Here is a 25,772-nt window from a genome sequence, read left to right as displayed (position 1 = left end):
GGTCTATTAAACTAGTCAGTCTGGTTCTTTTTCTTCCTCAAAAAAAAAAGACAGCGCATAAAACGAACTCTGTTTTCTTTTTTGGGTCACTGACAACAGTTTTCTTGCTCTAATAGACATGCTTGTTCCTCTACTCATATTTAGAACAAACAATAATATGTCCTGAAATGATGTGAGAATAATTGTCGATCTGTATTGTTTGGTAACCTGCTCTCACTAATTTCAGTGGTGATTCCGCTTTAATTCAAACTTTCTTCACACATATATAGTTCTATAAAAACAAGATGCACTGGCAGGAATGCACATTATTTTTGCAGAAATGTCTTCAACTGTAAAAGTTATTTGTCATTCTTTTTTAAATCTTTGCGAGTCAAACAGTCCCAATCTGTCACATTGTTTTTAAGCATCAAAATGATATATCATCATCATGTAAATAAAAGGACTACACTTTATTTTACATTTGTCTTTTATTTATTGCACTAAATAATGAATTAGTTCTTCCTAAAAAGAGGCCGTTACAGTTTTTAATAGGCCTGTAAAATGCAATACAAAAATAGTATTTTAAGATGTCAACAATAATGTGATAAATAGCAGGAAACATCCAACATGTGTTTTTGTTGGGATTTTTTTCCCCTCAAATGTGCTGCACTAAATACATTTTTGGACATGTAATGATAATGAATTTAAACCCATTATTAAATTAAACATACATGGAACACAAAGCAGCACAGACACTTCTGAGAGTTGCACCATTAAACATAAAAAGAAAACTCTTAGCTACAAACTCATCTACAGCATCAAACAACATACATGTAGCTGACTTAAATTATGATCAATCATTGGACATTCAATCTTACTAAATACTTAAAATTAACAACACAAAAGGCCACAGGTACACTTTTGAAAAATTCTATGTGACAGGTTTTTAGACCCCTGCATGTGATAAGTGACAGTATCTGTGATCTCATTTCAGTTTTCTAGTAACTGCTAATTCCTTAACTTTATTAATGGAAATTTGGTTAAAGAGATCCGAAGACGTGGGAGGGGTAAAAAAAAACACTATTTTTGAGACAAAACATAAATTATACGCTCTAACTAGTTTCATTGGAGGATGTAATGGAACTGCGATGTGGGAAAAGAGTTGTGTAACTGTCTTGGATGTGTACAGGATCAACATATATCAACTAAAAGTATAGCTCTGTTATTCAGAGAAATTAACATTCAATCTTTTCTATTGCTACAGTTGTTGAAGTTGTTAAAAATGATCTTTGACTCAGTGTCACAGACAGTTAAAAATATTGAGAACTGCACACAAGCATAATGGATGGTTATAACTGGGTATCCTCATTACCCAATTCCTTTAAAATTATCATCTCCCCAGCTTGTCCATTTGCTTCTTCTTTGTTATCCTGATCTCTTTGCCCTTCCTGACTGAGCCCCTCCTCTTCTGTACTCTTTGTTGTCTTTCTTTCATTCTGTTTCCTTCTTATACACAGGAAGTTACCAAGAGTGAGGACAAAGGCTGAAAGTACGACTTCGCAGCCTGCCAGCAAGAAGATATACATATATTGATGGGTGGCATCTAAAAGGTGACCTGGAGAGAACGAGACCAAAATTAAGCCAAAATATACACTTTAATTTCACTTGGAATTTTTCATATTTGTTTAGTTTGTGACCATTTTCTAATGAATGAAACCATCATTTACCATTATTAAACCCTTGTATTTGAGGGGGAGGGGGGGGGGGTTATGTGTTGGTTGACATTATTTATTCTATTCAACAGATACCCCAAAATTGGGCAAAACAGAACTAAATAGCAAAAAATATGCCAAAAATACTGTGAGTCTTGAAGCAACAGATTCATGTGAGAATTTGTGTGTCCTTCTGTTCTGACCTGCTCCAGGTGGACCTATGAGCACAGCAATAGCCTCCACGAGTAGCACCAAGCCGATGGCACTGGGGAACTTCTCTGTCCCTACAATAGCCATAAGAACCTCAAACTGGAGTGCCCCCACCATGCCATAAGATATGCCAAAGAATATACAGAAGACTACCAATCCTGGATAGTTGCTAGCCTGCAAGAAAGAGATGGCAAATTTATGAAAATGACATTTTTGCAAAGGAAAGTGTGAATAAAAACGCATTTCAAGAAACTCTAGCTGCTGAACAGTATCATTTTATATGGATAACCAGCATACTGCAGGCCACTGGAAAAATGATGGTCAATTCAGCTTTGCGGAAACTGGGGATGATACACAATTATTACCCTTTTATTAGTTGCCATAGCAACTTATTTTGACTATAGCTGAACTAGCTTTACAGAAGAGAGGCTAAATTGGTAAATTATATTAATTATATAATAATAATAATAATTATATTAATTTGGCCTTTGATAGAATAGATTTTAGATCGATAGATTTTTTTTTAGTACACACGTCACACATCACACAGTTGCATTGTTACCTGTGATCCAATGATGTCCGTGCATCCGTTGAAGACAATTGCAAAGCACAAGAGGTAGACACTTCTGGGCCGTGCCCACTTCATACCTGTTATGAGTCCTGAAGCAGGACGAGCAAACATATCAACAAATCCTAAGATGGTGAGGAGCAACGCTGACTTTGTGTCTTCATAACCAAGGCTTTTAGCATAGTTGACCACAAATACAGGAGGTACAAACAAGCCCAGGACCATAATAGATGCAGCCAGGGTATAAATAACAAACCCACGGTCCCTAAAAACACTGAAGTCTATAAGTTTCCTCTTTGAATGAGTGTCCTTTGGTTGTTCTGCTGCCTGGTGCTTCTTATCAGGCAAGAGTGGCCTCATGAGGGCACCACATACACAGCAGTTGAGCAGAATCCCTCCAAGAATGAGGAACCCCCCTCTCCAACCATACTGGTACTGGAGAAACTGCCCCAGTGGGGAGAGACAGCACAGTGCCACAGGGCTGCCCGCTGCTGCCAGGCCATTGGCCAGAGGACGTTTTACATTGAAGTATCGATTCAGCATTATCAGAGAGGGCTGGAAGTTCAATGCAAGACCCAGACCTGAGGAGATATATACAATGGCACTGAATTATTAGGGTTTCAATACAACAAATAACATTGGTGTACAGAACAACACAATGTTTTACATAAGGAAAATCACAATAATTACGCAATCCTACTTCACACAATACTAAATATCAGCCAATCATTGCTAAGATAATATATACTGTATGAATATATACAACATTCACAATAAATATACAATAAAAACATGATAATACTTGATAAAAATACCTCATTTGTAAATGTTGAGATGTTGCAGAGATGTTGCAGATAGACTAATAATTATTATCTATTTTACTTGTATATATATTTTTTCTCAGTACAACTGCATATTTTACTCACAGGCTCTAATGGTTTAAATCATAAAAAAATCTTATTTCAACAGTTTCCTGGGCTGCTATGTTCAGGATATGTCGCAAAAGACAACATAACACAACCCATTTACCGTACATGAAAGAGAAGACGCACGCAGAGACTGTTATGCTATACTATTGTATCTAGTGTTTATCAGAAGTCATTGTTTAATTAATTGGTTATTGTTGTGTTACCTGTAATTTATATTTATTCGGTTTTAAATCACTCTCTGTGTTCCAAGCAATAAACCAGGTATAACCGAATTATTTCATCTTCTTTTTCTTCATGGCCTGGATATTGTTTACTGGCTGACTAGCCTGACTTAGGGTGCACTCACTAGCACTAGCAAACTGTGCCTTTCCCAAGCAGGGTTTCCCCCTAAACCATGCTCTTTTTTTGCCTAGCTTGATTGCAACCATACCATACACAGCACAATAATAACAATCATTATGTACCTTTTTAAATTATCTTAAGAACGCTAAAAAATTCAAGTACACAAACAAAATGTAAATAATATTTTGTTCTAAAATACCTTGAATTAAATGATCATTGTTATTGGTTTCAGGTTACACTGAAAGTTGTGACTCTACCTGTAATTACTCCAGCACTGAGGTAGATGTGTATGATGCTCGTGGCAAAAGAGGCCAAAATCATTCCCAGTGAGGCAAAGAGCCCTCCAACCATCATAACAGGTCGACACCCAAACCTGTTCACTAACACACTGCATAGAGGTCCTTTAAAACAGACATATTGATTTACATAAATGCCATGAAAAGTGATATTTAGATATTTAGTTTTTTCACATTTTTGTGTGTTACCTGTGCCATAGAGCATAGCCAGCAGAATTGATGAGATCCAGGCAGTATCACTGTATCCAACATCAAACTCCCCGATCAGTTCCTTAAAGAAAACACTGACTGCCTTAGGGAAAGCATAGGAGAACCCAGTTATGATGAAGCAGCCAGCCAACACGGCCCAGCCCCATCCTCCATCGGGTGCCTTTACTCCAGGAGGTCCATTGTCAACCACGGCTCCTCCCATGATGCTTTCTGACTGTGGAATTGATAAAATCACAACAAAAATCCTTTATCAGCACTATTTACATAGGTCATAAGTTCATTAATCTATTATACAGGGCAAAGTCGTAGTTCTACTATCATGTCATGTAGCTTTGACAATACTTTTTTCATTCTAGATGCTGTATGAGTTATATCAAAATGACTGTTTTTATATATCTTTATATCTACGGTAATATACTGCATGTTTCACTGTATCAGTGCCACTTACTGAGCAGGATTTGGCCACAAAAACATGACAAACAGCAGACAACAGTAAGCAGACACAACAGTGGTGAACAGTAATGTTCCATTAGGGACTTCTCAACTGGATGCTAAAATATTACTACCGGTAGTTGGAAAAATTCTTGAAAGGGAATGCAAAAAGCAATATCGCTGATGCATGTAAAGTAGTCTGGAGTTTCTGGTGTCAGTTTATAATAGTTCACCAAAGGTAGTTACACAAAGATAGCTGCACTAAAGGCAGTTGCAAAAAGGTACACATATCATTTGAATACCACGAGGCATTAAGCCCAAGAATTTTCCAGATGGTGCCAGCTGACATGTGCTGCAGAGTTGACACCTTCATCTGCTCTCTGTGACTGGGGGGCCTACTACAGAAAGTGTGAATACCCTGTTAGTCAACCCTGAGATGAGGGCAAACTGTTTTTTTGGTTTCCCAAACCCAGTTCAGCGTAACTCCGAGACAATTACCCGGGAAACATACACTGGGAAGCTAACCTGCTTGCTGGTAGGGTTGCTTCAACAAACCCTGAGAATACCTTTCTGAAAAGAAAATTGGATGGGAGGGGTGGGGTGGGGTGGGGTTAGCATAAATATTTTAAAATACTGTGTGTTGGGAATAAATGGCAGACAACAAACTGCAAAATAACTCGAAGTCTTTTGTTCCTCTGTGGTTCATTAAGTGATTCCTCTGTGAGTAATCGAGACGTTTGCAGTTGTGCGGCTGGTTCCATTCATGTTCTTTTCTCTACTTCCATCATGGCTTTTTCATTTTTCCACCACATTTGTCTGGCTATCGTCACAGGCAACACTGGTCAATTGGTCAAGAGATCCACAGCAACACAGCAACCTAACAGGGTCTCATTGGCTAATGAGAAGCTCATTGCATATAGGTGGACACAGCAGTGTGTCCAACTCCATCAAAGCTTGTTTTTACCTGTTGCCATGGTGAATCATGTTATCTGGTGCATAGATAAGTTTTTTTAGATCCTCATGCACAAGTTTCACAAACTTTGACTCAGAGTTGATTGAACTAACTCTTAACACAGGACCAAAACCTCTGAGTTTGACAGCTCAGTGTTGGACAATCTAGAGCTCAGGTTTTGACCTGCTTTTTGAAACAAGTCCTAGATCTTGTTATCCACTCCTTCTGTAGACAAAACAGTGCTGAGGTGGCAACAAACCATTGCCAATCTTCTTTTGCCTCTGTGAATAAAAGCATTCTCTGTTTGGGATAGCTAAAGACAGACTGGTTGGCCCCACAAATTGTCAGAGCCATCAACTGATCTCCCACATATCATACACCTTATATACCTCTCGGTATGAATGACTCAGAATTCATGCTGGCCCTGCATACATGTACTTTGGTTATGCTGGAATCACTGCTCCCATTCAGTAAACCTTATTTCAAGACAATTTCTTTCATCTTCACAACTTATTTCTTCCAAATTCTAAGTATCACTCTGTTAATTTATTTTACTTTCTCTACAATAATAATAATCGTCATCATCATCATCTATATAGCACTTTAAAATCCAAATCAGATCAGGTAAGAGATAAAACTTAGAAATACAGTAACTGATAACAAAAAGTACATAGTGCATCACAAGTGATGATTCATCTGCAACATTCATCTGAGCTGCATAATGACCTCCGGCCCCGCTGAAGTGATTGTGCATCATATTTTTTGTGTGTGTTTCTGTGCTCTGTGCCTCTCCTCTCCTCTCCTCTCCTCTCCTCTCCTCTCCTCTCCTCTCCTCTCTCCTCTCCTCTCCCCCTCCTTCTCCTTTTCCTCTCCCTCTTCTCTTCTTTCCTCTCCTCTTTCCCCTCCTCCTCCTTCACTCTACTTCTCCTCTCCTCTACCCCTCTCCTCTCCTACCTATCCTATCCTCTACCTGTCCTCCCTCTTCTCCTCTCTCTTTACCCAGCCGGCCATCAGCAGGAGGGTCCCCCTACATGAGCCTGGTCCTGCTCAAGGTTTCTTCCTGTTAAAGGGGAGTTTTTCCTTGCCACTGTTGCTTGTCTGGGGTCAGGCCCTGGGATTCTGGAAAGCGCCTTGAAACAATTTTGATTGTATAAGACGCTATATAAATAAAGATTGATTGATTGATTGATTGATTGATTGATTGAACATGAACTAGTGGGTCTTCAGCTTTGCTTTGAACACTTCTTCTGAAGCCTGCCCAGTATGCAGTGGAAGACAGTTCTAAAGTGATGGTGCAAGGAAATGAAAAGCCCGTGCACCCACTGTCTTTTTGACTCTAGGTACAGCCCCCAAACAAGTTCTCTGAGTTTAAGGACCTTGCTGGTTCATATGGGACTACAATAGGACAATGCCATTCACATCTTTATAATTTTGGAGTAGAAGCTCTGACATGAACTGGGAAGAAAGCTATTTTTTCCACCTCTCTTTGGTAGGAAAAAAATACAAGATTCTGATCAAAGGTGTGCCAAGTTTTTTAACAATTTCCTTGCACTGTTCGACACCATCATCTAAGGTCAATACAAGATTATCATTTAGACGATTTAGTCCTGACAGGCCAATCGCAAACATCCCAGTCCGAATTTAATAATAAAAATTTCAGACATCCAGCTGTTCACAGCAATCAGACGGGCCTTAAACTTGACTATTTTAATTGGTGCATAATGTTACAGGTAGTTACAAGTAGCCCAGTGGAGCCAAATATGTATTGGTATCTGGCTGTCCAAGTCACAGAAAACACATTGTTTAGCACAACACTTTGAGATCTTTCGGTCCACTGAAACACTCTGTCTGAGATGCACACGTTATTAAGCCTGTCCAATAGTATACAGTGGACCACTGCCTTAAAGGCAGCACTCAGGTCCAATAGTAGAATATCAGGCGTTGAGCCTGTGTCAGCTGCCATTAGAAGGCAGCACCATTGTAAGTGCTGTGGTTTGAACAAAATACAGGCTATAGTGGCTCAAAAGGATTATTAATTGCGAAAAATTCCATGAGTTGTTCTGAGACAATTTTTTCAAAAGAGTCCGGTCTAAAATTCACTGATGAAGATCAAGACCTGTTGTTTTGTTTGTTTGTTTGTTTGTTTTACCAAAAAAAAGGTTATAAAGTTAGTGACAAATGCAGATTTGATAACACAGGCTCTCAGAGTTGCCTATAATGACCCCATCTGGTAAAGGATCCAATGAGCATGTAGTAGGTCTAGAGTATGTAACAATTTTAGTCCGATATACTAGTGAGTTGGACTCAAACTCAGAGATCTATCCTGATTAAGGAGTAGTGACATCAAAATCGAAGACCCCTAAAAATAACTGTGGTATTCTGGCTCTAGTAGTGGCTCTACTAGTCTACTCTACTTCACCATTGCTGCAGTCATTTTAGCCTGATATATTGAAAAAATGTTGTGCCACCATTGAAAATGTATCTCTAACCTAAAATTACACCACTTCCTATCGAGCCTTTTTGAATCTTGGCTGGTGCCACCAAATTAATTAGGCCCTGGAGAGCACCATTCAAGTTATCCATGAGGCTAGTTAGAAAAAGGGTCTGGCTAAAGATCTGGTCCCAAATTGACAAAGAATCCTAAGACTAAATGTAGCTCTTAGTGACATCATTCTTAAAAGAAAAATCTAAAAAGCCTCCCAAGCTCTTAAATCAGATATGCTGTGACTTTTTGAGTTCCTGTTGGCATCACATTAGCAATTTCTCAGTTTTTGACTCTACCAGATCAGGATGTTGTTCTACTTTAAGGTTTAAAAAATGGTGAATCACTGTGCCCATGCAGTATGTCTCACAGGTATCCTGAAATAATCTTGGGTTGATGTTGTCTATAATGTAATGCTAATGCCGATGGGATCCAGAAAAAATATTGGGACATGTTCTAGAGCATTGATGGCACCATAATGACTCCATCTGCCCTTACATGTCATTGTTAGTTGACAGAAGCATTCTAACATAGCAAATGAGATGAAACACAATGTCACAGCACAAAATGCAGCACTGTCCGAACACCAAAATGTTATTTTTGATATTTAACAAGTATATAGACTGTACTTCGATTGCATACACATTTTGAACTGTTTGTGTTTATAATGTGAAGTTAAAAAGGAAAAGTTTTAAAGCCATAACTGAATGAATGGAGAGAACAATCTGTCACAGTATCAGAAAGCTACAGTTACTATTAAATTAGCTTTATCATGATGTTTAGATTTTTGTTTGGTTTTTTGTTTGTTTATTTGTTTTGGAATATCATAAGGTTCTATTTATCCAATTATTTCATTTTATAACTTATGTTAGCTCTAAAGGATCTGTCAAGATTATTGAATAACAATTAAACAACGGATTTATTGGCTCATCGAGTTTTCACTTCCATATGTAAAAAAAGACAAACACCTTTAAAAGAAGAAATACAGAATTGTTCGGAATCTATGATTCTGTGGTACGTGAACAGACACGCACGACGTGTACCACAGCTAGAGCACGTAGGCAGACTTGTGCGTCACATTTATTATACTCATAGTTAATGTGCCATCTCATCTTATTTTTATCTTAGAAAACACGTTTTACCAACTCAATGTATTCCAATACATTTAAAGATTATATAATGGATTTTTAGAGATTTTCGAAAATATTTAATACTTTTTGTTGATGTGAAGTGGGACGCGCAGAATTTTGACAACCTTCAACCGCCTCAATAATCAAAGCGACAGATGCCGAACTAATTTTTAAAAAAAATAATAATAATAATAATTTTAAGGCACAGTCATTTCTGTAAAGGGCTAACTATCTCAGTCCCTCTGAAATACGAACTTTTAAATAAAAGAGTTCATAGAAAGAAACGACTCATACCTATTGAGATGCTCTCTGCTTCACGAATGCGTTTTCATAACTTGCGTGTGCGCTTTCTTTATGCCACAGAGACGCTAACACGGAAATTCAGCCCATAGTTCTCAAAAGCTCCGCCTCCGACATTTGTTTTAGAAAAAGAAACTCCAGCCTGACTTCAAGACGTTTCACATTCATTCGTTTTTCATTTGCATATCTGCATCCAATTTTAATCATTGCTATAAATGATAGATTTTCTAAAATGTATTAAGTTAATTCATAATTCAAGTTAATTATACCTGCTATTCTGTTAAATTATCTTGATAATGAATTTAATTTTGAATGCGTTAAACATAAACATTTTTCTCATTTCAAGTGTTCGTTGTATAAATTTAGGAACCATTGATTACGATTGTAGTGGGGGAATACTTAGAATGATGCACTATTGCCATGGAAACCTGATGCAAAAAGAAGGAAGTCAGATTTTTACGAAGCAATATATTAGCTTGAGTTTGGTGGCCACAAACCTGTTGTCATTTTACACACGCGGTAAGTAAACTAGGCAAGAACGCACGTTGGCAGGCTCTGTTTCTGTTTCTGTCTTGTTTCTTTTAAAAATATTAACGTGTGCGTATCATGTACGTACTCGCAAACACACACACGTAAACACATGCATACACGCACAGCTCCATACCATGTCTCCATCTCTGCCAGCTATTTTAAATTAGCTGCTATACAATTTGAAGCTTAATTATTACATCAATATTAATTTCAGCAACACTTATCTCAAGTTATTAAATATATTACAGTAAATACTATATAAACCTTCTGATCAACCAACAACAACCAGGCAACTTTAAAAGAATACATGTGCATATTTTCAGTCAATTCAACTAACAAAAACAAAATCAGCATTTCAGTCACAAACTTACAGTAGTATTACTGTCACTTCTATGTATTGTATTCAAGGTGACCAGTACTTTGATATTCCCAGGTAGGTCAGCCATGCAGTCAGGCAAAAGCCTGGAGGTCCAGTTGGCCAGTAAAGACAGGGAATGGAAGGATCTACCTTCAGCTGTGAGCCAGTTTAAAAAGGCCCAGGACGAGTGCAACTTCTACAGGTATCTGTTCATCCACCAAGCCATAGTATCAGAAATGTCTTATTTTAATTATAAAACAGAAAATGTGCACGTTTCCTTGGGGCAAAAAAAAGTCCAAAATTTTAACTAAACGTAAATCAAGAAAGAAACATACAAGGAAAACTGTTACTACTGTCTTCTCTGTTTCATTCATGGAAGCACTCAAGCACTTTGGAAGGTAATCTAGCACAAAAAGAAAGAGCAGCTTTTACGCACAGGAAGGAGAGGAAAGCATTGAGGCACATGTAATAGGTGTTAAGGTAATGAGGAGGAGACAGATTGACAGTGCAATCCAAACAGAAACCCAAAAAGAGTCTCATTCCATAGAAAGCCCCATTTGGATTTGTGAGATAAAGTAGAGGAATATCCAAGACCATCTGGATGAGTGCAGGAAAGTCCCAGACCCTCAGAAAGATGAGCTACATCTGGGCACAGTGAAAAAACTGCCATATGTTGATGGCTCAAATCAGACCACAAGCGGATTTAAGAACCTTGACACACTAGAGCTAGATGTAGGAATTGCTTTAGAAGCACTGGACACTGGAACACCTCATCTGGATGAGCTACATATTGGAGAGACTTCTATGGAGCTGCCAGACAGAGGCATTCTGGGAGATGGCCTCTGCAGCCCTAGGTACTTGGAAGGTGCTGCAGAAGTGGATCGGGGGTGGGGGGGTTAATCTAGAGGCTCTGGCTGTGGGTCCTGAGGGGTATCAAGATCACTGATGTTAACCACAGTGGTTGTCTGGTTAACAGGACAGGAGTACCAGTCCAGATGTCAAAGAGTATTTTGGACTCAAGGATACATTGTCCTTTCCTCTAAGGACAGGCATGCACAGTCACTGTTGTCAAGTCTCTAAACAAAATGGATCCAGCCGCATTGAGACCTGTTGTATAATGGAGACGAATGCTCTAAAATCCCCTACTTCTTCCATATTCCTTACTTTATATAGGGAGCAGCATCACACAATTAATATATCAGCTCAACGCTGACACTGGTTGTGTAATTTTAAATAATATAGAGGAGCACTATGAGCAGTTGCTCTCTCATAAGGTGTCAAAATTGCAGTGTTGATGTGAAGCATAACCAAACTGCTGTGGCTGCCAGAACACTGAAGGATACTCTAAACTGCAGCTACACTAGACTACACTAATTTTGGCCGCCGTAATAGTCATATAACAGGTTCCCAGATTTTGATGAGCTGTTTCTCTCCTTGAAACTATGGCCAAATTCTTCCTGAAATCTTTAAAATTCCTCTTAAACTGTATGTGACCAAAGCAATGATTTTCTATATGCAGTGATATAAGAGATTAAATATATGCTTTTAGTGATGTAATGTCATCATTAGTGCACTGCAAAAATGTGATGATACGATACAATACAATGTTTTAATGTGTTCATTACATTTATATGTATTTTAGGTGCTGTTTAAAGTAAAGCTCAGCCATTTTTGTGTAATGCATTTGAAATAAAATTGCTTCTCCTGAATAAATGTGGAAAAGTTGAGCAATCAAGTTTACATGACATCAGTTTCAACATTTGAGCTGTTGAATGAAAAGAAAAGGGGAAATTTCCTCACCCTCTTGAATGTAGATAACTTTCGTTTTATTTGCAAATGTTTTGAAACGTGTGTCTTGAACCAAAGGCAGGTGAGCTTTGTGGATTATCAAAAGTACCTTCGACATGTCTCCAGACTTTTCTTTTTTATTGTATTCTATTGTTCTGCGGTCAAAATGCAACAATGAAAGTAGGCTTATGCTTTGCAAATTTCTGTCTGGTGAAACTAGATTTCCTTTAAAAAAAACTAAAAACATTTTTATGCAAAGGTTTGGATCAAAAATCCCATCTCAGTATAATACATAATATAAATTCTGTTTTGGTTTGGATTAAAACAACTGTAAATAACTATTTCATTCCTGAAAGCGTGTTTGTTTTCCTTTATCAAGGTTTAAAATTATGTCACTCATTGTTTTTCAACCTGGCCATTTTGGATGAACGAGATAGAGAACTGGCGCAATATGATAATTTAACTACCAAAACTCTGGTTGTAAACCAAAACAGGTAGAGTTATCTTAGGCTCTACAGTCCAGTCCATGTACATTGGGAATTTTTTTTCTTTTACATTTTGCAAACACTATTTTACATAAACATCTCATTGCACAGAAGTACATTGGCCACCTGTTCAAACATAAAGTATAACAGCAAAAACAGATTTGCCTCCCCACTGTCCTCTGATGTGGTCCAAGTGTCTGACATTCAAATTTGTCTGTATTCATCTGTCATTTATACCATGATTGTTTATTAATACTCACTGTATGTGACTGATTCACACAACAAAGACGAAGCTGGTTTGCAGCTGTCATGATTTTTAATCCCTAAGTATTCAGAAAACTAATACTGTATAACAGTTGCAGGCTGCAGATAGAGTTACTGACCAAGCTAACTACAGTGTGCTATAACAATGAATGACTGCTTTCTTTTAAAGGCAGGAAGAGCACCATGTACAGGTGGGGGATCACAAACACATGCACATTATAGAGAAGGAGAAGGGGAACTGCAAAAGTCAGTACCGTTTACATCTGAACAAAATCATTTGGTGAGTCAACCATAGCATGTTTTTGATAGGATGGGCTTATAGTTATTATTAGCAGGTATTGATTAAATCTCACATGCTGATTCCTGTGCAAAAGCTTAATCAGAATTTTGTCACAACCTGCATTTTCTGCATCAGCTTGGATATGAAAGAGTTAATAGCACAATAGAGCCGACGTAAATGCATGAAATATGATTTATCATATCAACACTCGTTTATGAATGTTCCTACAGTTCTGCTAGATTATAGTACACTTGTGGTACTATACAGATGGTACAAATCTACCTCTTGCTGGTCATTTGTGGCATTGCTGGTTGATTCGTGACAAAATATCTCTGTTGATGCTTGTAAGCAACATAACTCAAAAAGCTATGGATGAATGACTGCAGATATATCTGAATACAGTTTGCCATAATTTGTACCTCGGCTAAAGTGGGTTTATGAATTAGTTAGTGATGATTCTGGATTTTTGTGAATGAGAAAATGGAAAATGTTTTGTTTTTTAGGCCATAGTTACATCATGATTAATTTTTACTTGAGATTGAAGCTGTTTAATGTCTATTCATTTTCTCTCTCTCTGTCTCTCTCTCTCTCTCTCTGGCAGCTGTATGACTGATGAAGTACACAAACTAACCATGGATTATGAAAGAGTGAAATGTGATTTGCAGAACAAAATACATGAATTGGAAAGACAGCTGAACATTCAGAGACAGGTTTTATCCATTCAACAGATTTTTTTTTATGCGTTTGAAAAATATCAGTTTGCTACTTGCTCAAGAAATAAAGAATAATGCCTTAGGTTATTGTATTATGTAGGTTATCATATTTTATTATATAATCAATGTGACAGATAGCCCAAATCTATATCTACTTTATCTACTACTCACTACTACACTACATTTCAATGGAATCACAATATGCCGGTACTGTGTTTGTAGAAACAATGATTGATTGTCATGGCAGTTAGAGAGCTTAAATTGTTTATTATTGTCACCACTTTATTTTGTCAGAAAAATGTTTTAACTTCAGGTTTCTTTTTAAAAACTATTTACTTTAACTATTTGCCATTATCCATATAAAGGGAAGATTTTTCTAGTGGTATTGTAAAAATATATTGAATATGTTTGAATTAATATGTATCATCCTCGACAGGAAATGACAGCTTTTCAAAAAGAGCTACATGACCACAAACATTACTTTAACATGAAAGTGAATGATTTGCAGGCTTTGCTGAGCTCTCAGGATCTTAAGGTGAGAACAATGGATATGTTATTGCACTATATTTCTGACAGACCTCTAAAATCATTATCTATTATGTTATATATGTTCTATAGATTGAACTGCTGTATGAACACACTAAAGTTGGCTGCCAAACTCTATTGCAGGCACCACAAGATCGCAAAATATCAAAGCATTTTTGTGACCACTTACAAACTCAACTGCGACACAAAGAGCAGCACATGGAGAATATCTCTTCTGTCAAGGACTCCAAGTGTGTGTGTGTGTGTGTGTTTGTTTGTTTTTATGTTTGTTTTTGTGTTTGTGTTTGTTGGGGGGGGGGGGGGGGGGTGCCTGTGAGTGTGTTTGCCTTTGCACTGATTGTGAATTTTCTTTCCCAGGATAAATGATCTTGAAGAAAAGCTGACAATGATGGAGATGAAAATGAAAGTGGAGGAGGAGAAATATGTAGAGAAGTGAGTTATTAGTTAGTTAGTTAGTTAGTTAGTTAGTTAGTTAGTTAGTTAGTTAGTTAGTTAGTTAGTTAGTGTTTTAAAAGATAGACAGTCAACACAGGTCTCTACATTCCATTTATGCATAAGCGGTCAAAGTTGCAGAAAATAATTAGTGATTCAATCCACATGGTACAAAAAATGTTATACTGATATACCATATAACAGTATACTGTAATTTTAAGAGCAGTAATATGAGCTTTTGAGCTCCATTATGTTTCCTCCTCACTTTCTTTGCGCTGTACAAAATTAAAGCACAATATCTGGCTACACTGCTGATATCTTCTCCTTGTGACAGCTACTTCTGTAGCATCAAGGTCCTGTTTGTACTTTAGACCTCAAAGCAGCTGATATTAATGGTGTTCCACCTCATTTAATAGCATCAGACACACTACTCAAACAATAAAGCATTGTAGCACACGTCTCAATGGATGAGATAATACAGGTAAAAAATCTTGATTGATTAGATTCGACTAATTTGTTATGAATCAAATACTCAAAGAACACTAATGGGAACAGTACAGTCAATGACTTCCACCTTCCAAACCAGACAGCTTTACTTCATTTTTACTAAAACATAAAATTAATGCAAGTTTTTTTTCCACAGATAGATAAGCAATATACAATCTTATTTAGTCCAATAATAACTAGTTTTGTATCCAAGTAACTGTCTAATGTTTCTCTCAGATATCAAGATGTGCTCAAGACTCTGAAGGAATCTGAGGTCCAACAGGAAATCAAGTGTCGTGCACAATCACACCATCTGCAAAAAGTTGAAAAACAGATTGTCAGATTACAAAAAAATATGGAAATTCTGCATGACACCCTCAAGAAAAAAGAAAAGACAGTCCACTGGTGAGACTGGTTTATTTTTTGCATATTCTTTGCATAATCATGTATACAGCACATTTTGGAACTGTTTGGTTGCTCCCACTAGATGTCACTATTGAACGCTACTATAGTCTAAAAGTCCTGCGTAGCCTTTCAAACCTCTACAAGGGGAAAATATTGTAAAGGCAAGCAATATTGATACATGTAATAATAAATAAATAACATTTACTTTTATCTCAACTAACATAACAATTTGAGTGAATAAGATTTGAAGCTTTAAATAAAAGGACAAATGTTTCTTTTTCAACAGCATTTAATACTCCAAAATTCTTATTCTTTTCTCTCAGTTTCCTTATTCGCATTGTTATACTGATCTGTTTTTTTCCTCATTAGGTATGAACAGCAGCTAAGTGCTAGTTTAGAGAGAGAGAAGAACTTGGAAATAATGAGAACACAGATTGAACTTGAGTGGCAAAAATGCTGTGAGAACATGAAGACAGAACACAACCATATGAATCAGCAGCTAATTAAAGGACTGATCCAGAATAAAAACCAGGTCAGTGTCTAGTATGTGTGTCTGTGCGTGCATCTGTGTGTACAGTAGTGTTCTATACTTATTGGTTAAAGTTACACTAATAAAATTATTTAAAGTTGTTGAAGACAATAAATCCGTTAATGTTCGGATTCCTGTTAGGCCAAAGAAGAGGTGAAGAAGAGAGAAGATCTTCGAGATTTGACTGTCTCATCACCCTTATCAGCTTAGTATAAACCAAAATGATTCTGTTAGTTGTTGTTGGCAAATAAGTGTATAAGAGAGGAATTAACTGAGTTCCATGAATAATGGATATCTACTGTACATTACATGGCATTTGACTGGCAAATATATCTCTTGAGAAAAATATTCTCATCAACAGATATCCCAAATGGGGGTTAGCTCAGTCTGAAGGGGTTGTTTTGGCTGAGAAGTGGAGGGTTCTCAGTTCAAGCTCCAGTGTAGAAAAAACATGTAAGCTGTTCTAGTAGTAGGAAGAGGAGGTGCCAGGAGCACCTTCAGAGCACTGCCAGGGTACTCTTAAGTTTATACCTTGCCTTTGCCCAAATACAGCTGGGACAGGCTCCAGCACCCTCTCCGTTACCCCAAAAGGTGCCTCAAACGCTAAAACCTTTTTTTGCCCAGTAAGCTAGATATGATATTAGATTTTGCATTTAAATGGTTTGAGGTTTGTGTTATTATCCACTTGATGAAGGTACATGCTTTTCTATTTTCTATGTTGATTAAAGTAGTCAGTGTAAGCCAGGTGTCATCCCTGGTGTTATACTTCAGACACTGCAGAATCAGGGTGTGATCCAGGGAGTAAATTTGTAGTCGTTGGACAAATACTGGATAGACAGGTCCACCCATGGACTTATAGTTAGGCATTGACATGAAAGGGCAAGAACTGCCTGTTACAGTATGGAGCTCTAAACTCATGTAACAACTTTCTGAGAGGGTCTCATAAATACATGTACACAGATACAACAGCAGCTGAAAAGAAAAGATGATTGACATTTTTACGCATGTTGACATCTAAAAGTAAAAACAGCGACATTTCCCAGATTAAATATATTATATACTATCTTTGTGCTATCATAAGTTGCAGTTCACTGTTTTATGAATAATCATATTTTGTTTTTTTCCCATTTAATATCCCCAATGTTTGGAAGCTGTTGCATTTTGGATATGAATAACACCAGGGAACAATTTGAAAAAACAATTCTGTTAGATTTTTATGCTAAAATTATCTGATTTCAAAATTGCAGTCAGTTTTTTTCTCCACAGCTTACTCTCCAGATAAGCAAAATTCCACTGTACTGACATTTCCACACCCAAAAATTTGATCAAAACAGCTGTCAGACGCAACTCAGCAAAAATTGTGTTCCCAGTGCCATTTTTAAATGGTTTCACAGCGTAAAGAACATTTTTAATATAAATTTTTCCCTTTTTTATCTTTAGAATTTGGCATGATCTGTCCTCTAGCTTGTGCAGATAATTGTATTTTCTATCTACAGTGCTTGAGCCCAGCTCCAGACAAGATCTATAATCTGCAGGAGTGCAATGCAGAGTTACAGGGGGTGGTGTCTCAAATGAGAAAAGACATGGAGGCTTTACTGCAGTACCAGGTGCAGTCACAGGCATCCTTGCCTTTGGAAAGTTATCATGGACTCCCTGCTGAAATTTCCACTCATCTCTCACCACAATCCAATTTACACAAACAAGGTAGGTCATTTCTGTTATAATTGCACCAGATTTTATGTTTAACTTAAAGCGCTGCTTTCACAATCAGTGATGTGTAAATGATTTCAGTTTGGAATTATCCTATCCTAAATTTCAGTGACAGGACTTTAGTCAAGCTGAGAATTCTGTTTGTTCATCACTATTATTTTTAATAGATAGATACATCTTTGTAACACAAGGTAGATACAACACATTGACAGAAGACAAGGCATCAAAAAAGCATTGATAGAATAGAAAAATACCATATGTTAAAGTTGGGTCTTATGTGTTCAAATGGTCTTAACGTGTTTGAAAGGGTTAATGAAGAAATTAAAAATGGCCTTATTAAGTACTTTTGAGACAGAATACACATTACCTATTTGGAACCTATATAGGAATACACATTACCTATTCCTTACTATTTATATATATATATATATATATATATATATATATATATATATATATATATATATATATATATATATGTCTTATCTTATTTATCTTATTCTAGTGTTTATTGTCTTCTCTATGTTGAATGTTGCAGCGTCACACCGAGACAAATTCCGAGCTTGTGTAATACTGTGTACTACATGAACAATGGCAATAAATAAATCTGATTCTGATTCTGAAATGTTTAAAAGGGCTGTAAGTCAAAAACCTGGTCTTAATATTGAATTTAATTAAATCAAGAATTTCTGAAACCATGAATACCTTTTAAGTAAATATCATGAAATAAACAGCATTATGTCAGGGCAATAAAAGTTCATTATATGTTGAATGTTGCATGACATTTGTTACCATTTGCATTTTGTAGACAACTGATCTTCATTTTGTCTCATTTTTTTAATTGTTTTTATCCGCAGGTGGTCTGTGGCAAAGACAAAACGACAACAGTGTTTCTTTGATGCCATTAGTTTGTACTGAAAAGGTATAAAAATGTCAACATATTAAAATTTAAAATAATTTGACCTGTTGGGCCCAGTCTGGTGAAAGTAAACTTACTAACCTTTAATGTTTCTGTGCTTTAATGTTCCCACATTAATCACCGTTTAATGTTCAGTATACTGTATCAGAAGAGTAAATCAGTGGACCACTACGAGTTATTTCACCAGTTAGCAGAAATGATGACGGTCACATAATAAGTTACTGTATCTGCTGCAGTAATTCTACTATGTTTTTCCTTCTTCCCTCCCAACAGCTCCAACAAGAGAAGCAACATTTGAGGGTACAGCACTCTTCTCATCTAATTTCGGGTGATAAATTAAAAAATGTGCAAGGACATCCTGTCCCGCGTGCTAGATTGAAGCATGCAGCATTCTGCATCACCCGTTTGATCAAAGAGAAACAACACCTGATAGAGATGTGCAACCGCCTCCGTGGTATGAAGTCATCTTCTGGATTTAAAGGTGCTGTCAGATACACACAACACACGCCTGAATTAGTTTGTCATTTTCTGTTTACACTGTTACGTGTATTTTTGTAAGACTGTAGAAAATATGTCATTTTAAATCTTTTTTTGGCATTACTCAAATGAAGTCTCGTGGGGCAGCATGCATAAAATCCAACATTAATCTGGTTATAGAATCTTTCTATACATCCCTCAATCCTCTTGAATTACCATTGGACATTGTTTCTTCTAAACATCTGATTATTGTCTTAACATTTATTTATTTTTACTATTGAATATTTTTATGTTTTCTGTCCATACTTTTAAAGCAAACAATATCAAGCTACAGTAATTTTTGTCATGCTTTTTAGTTATATTTTTCATATCAAATTTGAAAAACATGGCCATTGGAGTCTATGGTAGATGTAATTGTTTGGAAAATATTTTGAAAGACATTGTCCAACAGCAGGCAATGTATATCAGAGTGAAAAAAGAAATTAGGAGATCTGAAGCACTGCCTTTGAGCTTAGAGGGAGGATCCAAGGTAGTTTTCTATGTCAACTGGACTGGGTTTCTTCTCTTGAAGACGTTTTGCCTTCTATCCAGAAGGCTTCTTCAGTTCTGAACTGAGAAAGCCTTCTGGATAGAAGACGAAACGTTTTCAAGAGAAGAAACCCAGTCCAGTTGACATAGAAAACTACCTTGGATACAATGACCTGGATGATTGAGAATCTACACAGACATCTTAGAGGGAGGATTTTATCCTCAATCAGAGGACAAATCAAGACACTGCTCTCAACCTACCCAATAACTCCTAATCCCGAACCTTGTTTGTTTTGTTGTGTGATGATGGAAAGAGGTTATCTCATCTGACATGTTCCAGAGTTGGATTTGTCCACAGAACTACGAGAACAACACGGCAGTCTCAAAAATCTGGAGCAGCATCAGTCCCAGATCACTTCAAAGGTATCTGCTTCACTTGCTGGATGACCCTCAGGAGAGGTTTTTTTAAAAGGTCATAGTTGGTTTATCATTACTCATTCTCAGTCTGTTAACTTGACTGAATATCAAATTGAAATGTCTGTTTTTAATGTTTTTCTCTTATTTTTGTTAGTGTAAATTAGTGGTACATCTGCCAGTCCCTGGACTGTTTCTTTGACTTCTGGAAGTTAAACCCTCCTGTCTACTTATTTAATATAAACAGGATGGATGGATGGATGGATGGATGGATGGATGGATGGATGGATGGATGGATGGATGGATGGATGGACGGATGGATGGATGGTTTTGCAGTGTCCACTGGCACTTATCTACTTGTTCATTCAGTGTAGAGGTAGTGCATCACATCTGACTGAACAAGAAGAAGCAACTGCAAAAGAAGTAGCTGCTAATCCTCCATCTCAGGAGACAGAGGGGCCAGAGGTAACTGCAGAATCCTAAAATCATCAGTTCAAATGATATAAATTATACTGGTTGTGCCTAACAGCACATTTTCTGTTTAAACATTATTTAGGACACAGCTATAGAATCATGTGTTACAATATTTAACTCATCTTTATTTATAGTGTCTGTTAAATTGTCTCTAGTTGCTTTACAGAAACAAAAGATAAAAAAAACATAGTGATTGTCTCACCACATACTTTAATGCAAATATTGATCAGCCAATCACTTGGCAGCGGCTCACTTCTTTTGGGCATGTATAGATTTGCTCAAGATGACCTGCTAAAGTTCAGAAAAGTACTACTATGGTGATTTAAGTCACTTTGAATGTGTAATGGTTGTTGCAGCCAGATGAGCCACTCTGAGTATTTTGTAACCTACTGAGCTGTAATTTTCCTGCCCAACCCTTACTGGGATTACCATAAAATCCAAACAGATATCCACTGAGTGTCAGTTCTCTGCAAAAATGCTGATGTTGAGCGTAGAGGTTAAAGGTGAATGACCAGAATGGTGCAGGTTTATAGAAAGGCAACAGTAACTGAAATACCCATTCCTACAAATGAGATGTGCAAAAATCTCTGAACATACAGCATGGGTTTAATGTGTAATAATATTTGTGGATCATTTAAACATCACAGCTGAGTTTAGAGTCCTTAAATGGCCTCCAGTTTGGGACGTAAATCCCCTGCTCCAATGCATTTTTGAATGCGTTTGAACAGGGGATTGACATCATGTACTGTACATGTCTGACAAAACTGCAAGAACAGTTTGACACTATCAAAGAAAGAAAGAAAGATTTATTTTTTATTTTTACACAGACACTTTATTTACACAAATTCACAGCCTGTTAAAAAAACAGTGCTGACAACAAAATAAATAGAATCAACAAAAAACAGTTACTCCACAGGGAGTTTTCCACTGTGCAATTGATCCAGAAGTGTCCTTTACAAACATTCACACACAAAAAACATTGTCTCTCGCCCAGAACAGAAATAGGCACTGGTCTGACATAGTAGGATCCATCCTACAGAGGAAAAACGGTGGTGGCCTCTCACACAGGCTCCAGCAGTGGGGGGACTATCCCTTCCCAGCTGGTAGGCCTACTAGCTGGTGCTCCTGTTAGACGGTTCTCTCAATTGTTTCCTGGCTTTGCCCATATGCTTCTTTAGCCGGAAGGTCTCACCGTCAGTCAGGTCCGACGCAGCTCTATGTTTGATCCAATGGCCGGCTGACTGGATGAACAGGAGCTTGTCGGGGAAGTATATCTCCAAATCAGGGCCCCTCTAGTCTGCGTGAGAAAGTTCTTGATCATGCTCGGGGGGTTCACGTCATCCCTCTCGCTATCCACCACCATGTTTGACAGCTCACTGGCATCGGGCATGTACTCTTGGTCACTGTTATCTGTGGCAGTGGCTGCATCCTCCAGCTGTCTAGCTTTTCTGTCACCACCGTCCTTCATGACATTTTTCTGTTTTCTGCGCCGCTTTGTGGGAGCAGGCCGCCATTCAGACACCCCCGCTGCCCTCACTTGTACCTGCACCTCCCTCACCCAGCTCACCTGTGCTCACACCCAACTCACCCTGCTCACCTGTGCTCATTCCTCCCTCGCCCAGCTTGCCAGCCACTAACCCTGGCATCCCACACTCCCCTGTCACCTGCCCCACTTCACCTACCGCTACACACTGTTCAGCTGTTTGACCCAAGTTTCCGGTCTCTCCTGCCTCACCCAGTTCACATGATTCACCCATTCCCTCATCAGTCTTCCCCAGTTCACCCAACCCACACAACACTTCAATTTCCACCCCAGTTAAATCCCCGCCTCGCCACTCTCCTCCACCACCATCTCGACATTCTCCCTCTCTCCACTCACCTCAGTCGCACACACTCACTCCGTTTTCCCTCCGCCTGCGACTCCATTTTCGCCACCTCCGGTAGAGCGGGGGGCCCCTTCGCACCGCACCACCGACGCCTCGCCGCCGGAACGGGCCGGGAGTGCCGCGGGGTCGGGCGCGGCGGACTCCGCCGCCGGCACGTCTGGTACCGGGCGGATCGGACAAGCCCTGGCCAGATATCCCTCCTCGCCGCAGTTTAAACATTTAAGGGCAGAGGAGGTTGCAAAAAGAACATAATCAAAGTCATCCACACAGACGACAAAACGATAATTAAACTCCTCTGCCCTGTTGCTTAAGATCATATGCACCTGTCTCCGATGAGACACTACGTGTCTCAACAACGGTGATTTACACCCCGATAACAATTTTCTGATGGGGGACACCAGTTTCCCATGTCGGGACAGTTCTCTCTCCAAGAACTCATCGCTGATGAACGGCGGCACGTTGGACAAAGTAATCCGTGCCTCCGGCTACGTCAGCGGAGTCACCTGGACGAGCTGCCCCCCACAGTGATCCCCGTCTCCACCAACCTGTTCGCCTGTTTCACCTGCTCTAGGAACAACACCACCGTTCTGTTCATGCGGACGGCGGATTTAATCGAACTGTGGCTGATTTCCTGGCCCACAGGCAGAGCCACCTCCTCCACACTGAGCATGGAGCCAGCTCCCACCTTCACCCCGTGTCTCCTGCTCAACCCTGCTCAACTCCTGTTCGCCGCCATGACGGCCGCACGCGGTCGGCCGCCCCACAAACTCGCACACACACTTGCTAAAAACTAAAATAATACTACAAAACACACAATGAATAAAACTATATTCACAAACATTCGCACTCACCCAGAAAGGGACAGAATAGGAAAAACGCGTTATTTTACAATCTCTCGCTCTCTCCCGCTCACACTCCTTCCACCACCAGCAGAAAGAAAGAAACAGATTTTACAATACTTTATTTACAAATTACACACCCTGTTGAAAACACAGCACTGACAATAAATAAATAAATAGAATCAACAAAAACAGTTACTCCACAAGGAGTTGTTCAATGTGCAATTGATTAGAACCATTAAAAGCACCTTTCACAACATTCGAAAGTACAGTGGGTCTCTCACACTCACTGTACACACGAAATACTGTCTCTCGCTTGGCACAGAAACGGGCACTGGTCCAATACAGCAAGATCCATCCTAGAGAGGAAAACGTTCAGGGCAACGGCTCCATGTAGGACCCTCTAGTGGAGGTCCCCGGTCCTCTTCCTCCGTGGTGGCTCGTTAAGCAGGCTCCAGCAGGGGGGGGCTCCATTCCTTCCCAGCCGGTCAGCCGACAAGCTGGTGCTCCTGTTGGACAGTCATTTGAGCTGTTTCCTCGTTTTGCCCATGTGCTTCTTCAGCCGAAAGATCTCAACGTCGGTGAGGTCCGACGCCGCCCTGTGTTTATTCCAATGGCTCGCCAATTGGATGAAGAGGAGCTTGTCGGGGAAGTATATCCCCAAATCAGAGCCCCTCATACCTTTGGTCTGTGTGAGAAAACTCTTGATCATACTTGAGGGGTATAAATCATCCCTCTCACTGTCCGCCACCGTGTTTGACAGTTCACTGCTGTCGGACATGTAATCATAGTCACTAGTAACTGTGGCAGCGGCTGCACCCTCCAGCCGTCCAGCCCCCCGCCTCCACCGTCCTTCATGACATTTTTCTGCTTTCTTCACCGCTTTGCGGGAAGAGGCCACCATTCAGACACACCCTTGTTGCCCTCACTTGTATCCGCACCTCCCTCACCCACCTCACCTGTGCTCACTCCCACCTCACCTGTGCTTGTTCCTCCCTCACCCAGCTCGCCAGCCACTATCCCTGGCACCCCACGCTCACCTGTCACTTGCCCCACTCCACCTACCGCTGCACACTGTTCACCTGTTTGACCCATGTCTCCCGTCTCTCCTGCCTCACCCAGTTCACATATTTTACCCATTCCCTCACCAGTCTTCCCCAGTTCACCCAACCCACACAACACAGCAACAGCTACCCCAGTTTCCTTCCCTGCTTCCATCCATTTCCTTCCCTGCTTCACCACTCTCGCCAGTCACTTCCACCACCATCTCGACATTCTCCCTGTCTCCACTCACCTCAGTCTCACGCACACACTCACTCCGTTTTCCCTCCGCCTGCGACTCAATTTGTGCTCCATCCGGAACAGCAGGGGCCCCCTCGGCACCGCACCACCGACGCCTCGCTGCCGGAACGGGCCGTGGGGTTAGGCGCAGCGGGCTCCGCCGCCGGCCAGATGTCCCTCTTCGCCACAGTTGAAACATTTAAGGGCAGAGGAGGTTGCAAACATAATGTAATCAAAGTCGTTCACGCAGACAACAAAGCGATAATTGAACTCCTGCGCCCTGTTGTTTAGGACCATGTGGACCTTTCTACGGTGAGACACCACGTGTCTCAACAGCGGTGATTTACACCCCGATAACAATTTCCTAGTGGGGGACACCATCTTCCCATGTCCGGACAGTTCTCTCGCCAGGAACTTGTCGCTGATGAACAGCGGCACGTTGGGCAAGGTAATCCTCGCTGCCGGCTACGCCAGCGGAGTCACCTGGACGAACTGCCCCCCCCATGGTGATCCCCGTCTCCACCAACTTGTTCGCCTGTTCCACCTTCTCCAGGAACAGCACCACTGCCCTGTTCACGCGGGCGGTGGATTTCACCGAGCTGTGGCCGATTCCCTGGCCCGCAGCCAGAGCCACCTCCTCCACACTGAGCATGGAGCCCGCTCCCGCTTTCACCCCGTGCCTCCTGCTTAACCCGGTTAAGCCGGTGTTGGCCGCCATGATGGCTGCACGCGGTCGGCTGCCCCACAAACTCACACACGCACTCACTAAACTAAAATAAAACTACGAAACACACAATGAATTAAACTATATTCACTAACATTCACACTCACACTAAAAAGGACAGAATAATAAAAACGTGTTTTGCACAATCTGTCGTTCGCTCT

General features: G+C 39.6%; 2 protein-coding genes across 13 annotated transcripts in view; one reads left to right on the top strand and one right to left on the bottom strand.

The window, feature by feature from the left end:
- Window positions 1–448: 448 nt before the first annotated feature.
- On the bottom strand, window positions 449–9,673 carry slc16a3b (solute carrier family 16 member 3b). Its single transcript, XM_057033763.1, has 6 exons — window positions 9,537–9,673; window positions 4,226–4,460; window positions 3,998–4,141; window positions 2,464–3,050; window positions 1,895–2,075; window positions 449–1,594 (listed from the first exon to the last, which is right to left on the bottom strand). Exons 2-6 carry the CDS (start codon window positions 4,446–4,448, stop codon window positions 1,329–1,331), a joined length of 1,401 nt encoding a protein of 466 aa, XP_056889743.1. The 5' UTR covers window positions 4,449–4,460; window positions 9,537–9,673; the 3' UTR covers window positions 449–1,328.
- Window positions 9,674–9,791: 118 nt separating this feature from the next.
- ccdc57 (coiled-coil domain containing 57) overlaps window positions 9,792–25,772 on the top strand; it is a 19,394-nt gene continuing 3,413 nt past the window's right edge. The window contains exons 1-14 of one of the 12 annotated variants that reach the window (XR_008950690.1): window positions 9,792–10,061; window positions 10,507–10,633; window positions 13,138–13,248; window positions 13,850–13,958; window positions 14,398–14,496; window positions 14,631–14,737; window positions 14,865–14,939; window positions 15,663–15,830; window positions 16,200–16,362; window positions 17,856–18,063; window positions 18,927–18,991; window positions 19,262–19,469; window positions 20,308–20,416; window positions 20,777–20,872. Coding sequence is in view for 8 of the 12 variants with exons in the window: in XM_057033690.1 (XP_056889670.1) it covers window positions 9,839–10,061; window positions 10,507–10,633; window positions 13,138–13,248; window positions 13,850–13,958; window positions 14,398–14,496; window positions 14,631–14,737; window positions 14,865–14,939; window positions 15,663–15,830; window positions 16,200–16,362; window positions 17,856–18,063; window positions 18,927–18,991; window positions 19,262–19,469; window positions 20,334–20,416; window positions 20,777–20,872 (1,842 nt within the window). In the remaining 4 variants the exon portion in view is untranslated. Of the gene's footprint in view, window positions 10,062–10,506; window positions 10,634–13,137; window positions 13,249–13,849; window positions 13,959–14,397; window positions 14,497–14,630; window positions 14,738–14,864; window positions 14,940–15,662; window positions 15,831–16,199; window positions 16,363–17,855; window positions 18,064–18,926; window positions 18,992–19,261; window positions 19,470–20,307; window positions 21,334–25,772 lie in introns of those variants that run through there. The other 11 variants (XR_008950688.1, XM_057033690.1, XM_057033712.1 and 8 more) reach the window with 11 other exon arrangements.

This window comes from Takifugu flavidus, chromosome 1, assembly GCF_003711565.1.
Source record: "Takifugu flavidus isolate HTHZ2018 chromosome 1, ASM371156v2, whole genome shotgun sequence".
NCBI classification, from domain to species: Eukaryota; Metazoa; Chordata; class Actinopteri; order Tetraodontiformes; family Tetraodontidae; genus Takifugu; species Takifugu flavidus.
Note: the sequence above shows the minus strand (reverse complement) of the source record. Positions and strands in the feature narration are given on the sequence as shown.

Bases quoted from the DNA above. Each gene is read 5' to 3' on its own strand.
- slc16a3b (XM_057033763.1), bottom strand. From the start codon at position 4,448: ATGGGAGGAGCCGTGGTTGACAATGGACCTCCTGGAGTAAAGGCACCC. The intron at 3,051-3,997 runs GTAGAGTCACAA...ATATCTCCTCAG, and splicing joins CAGTGCTGGAGTAATTACAG to GTCTGGGTCTTGCATTGAAC. The intron at 1,595-1,894 runs GTCAGAACAGAA...CGTTCTCTCCAG, and splicing joins CATAGGTCCACCTGGAGCAG to GTCACCTTTTAGATGCCACC.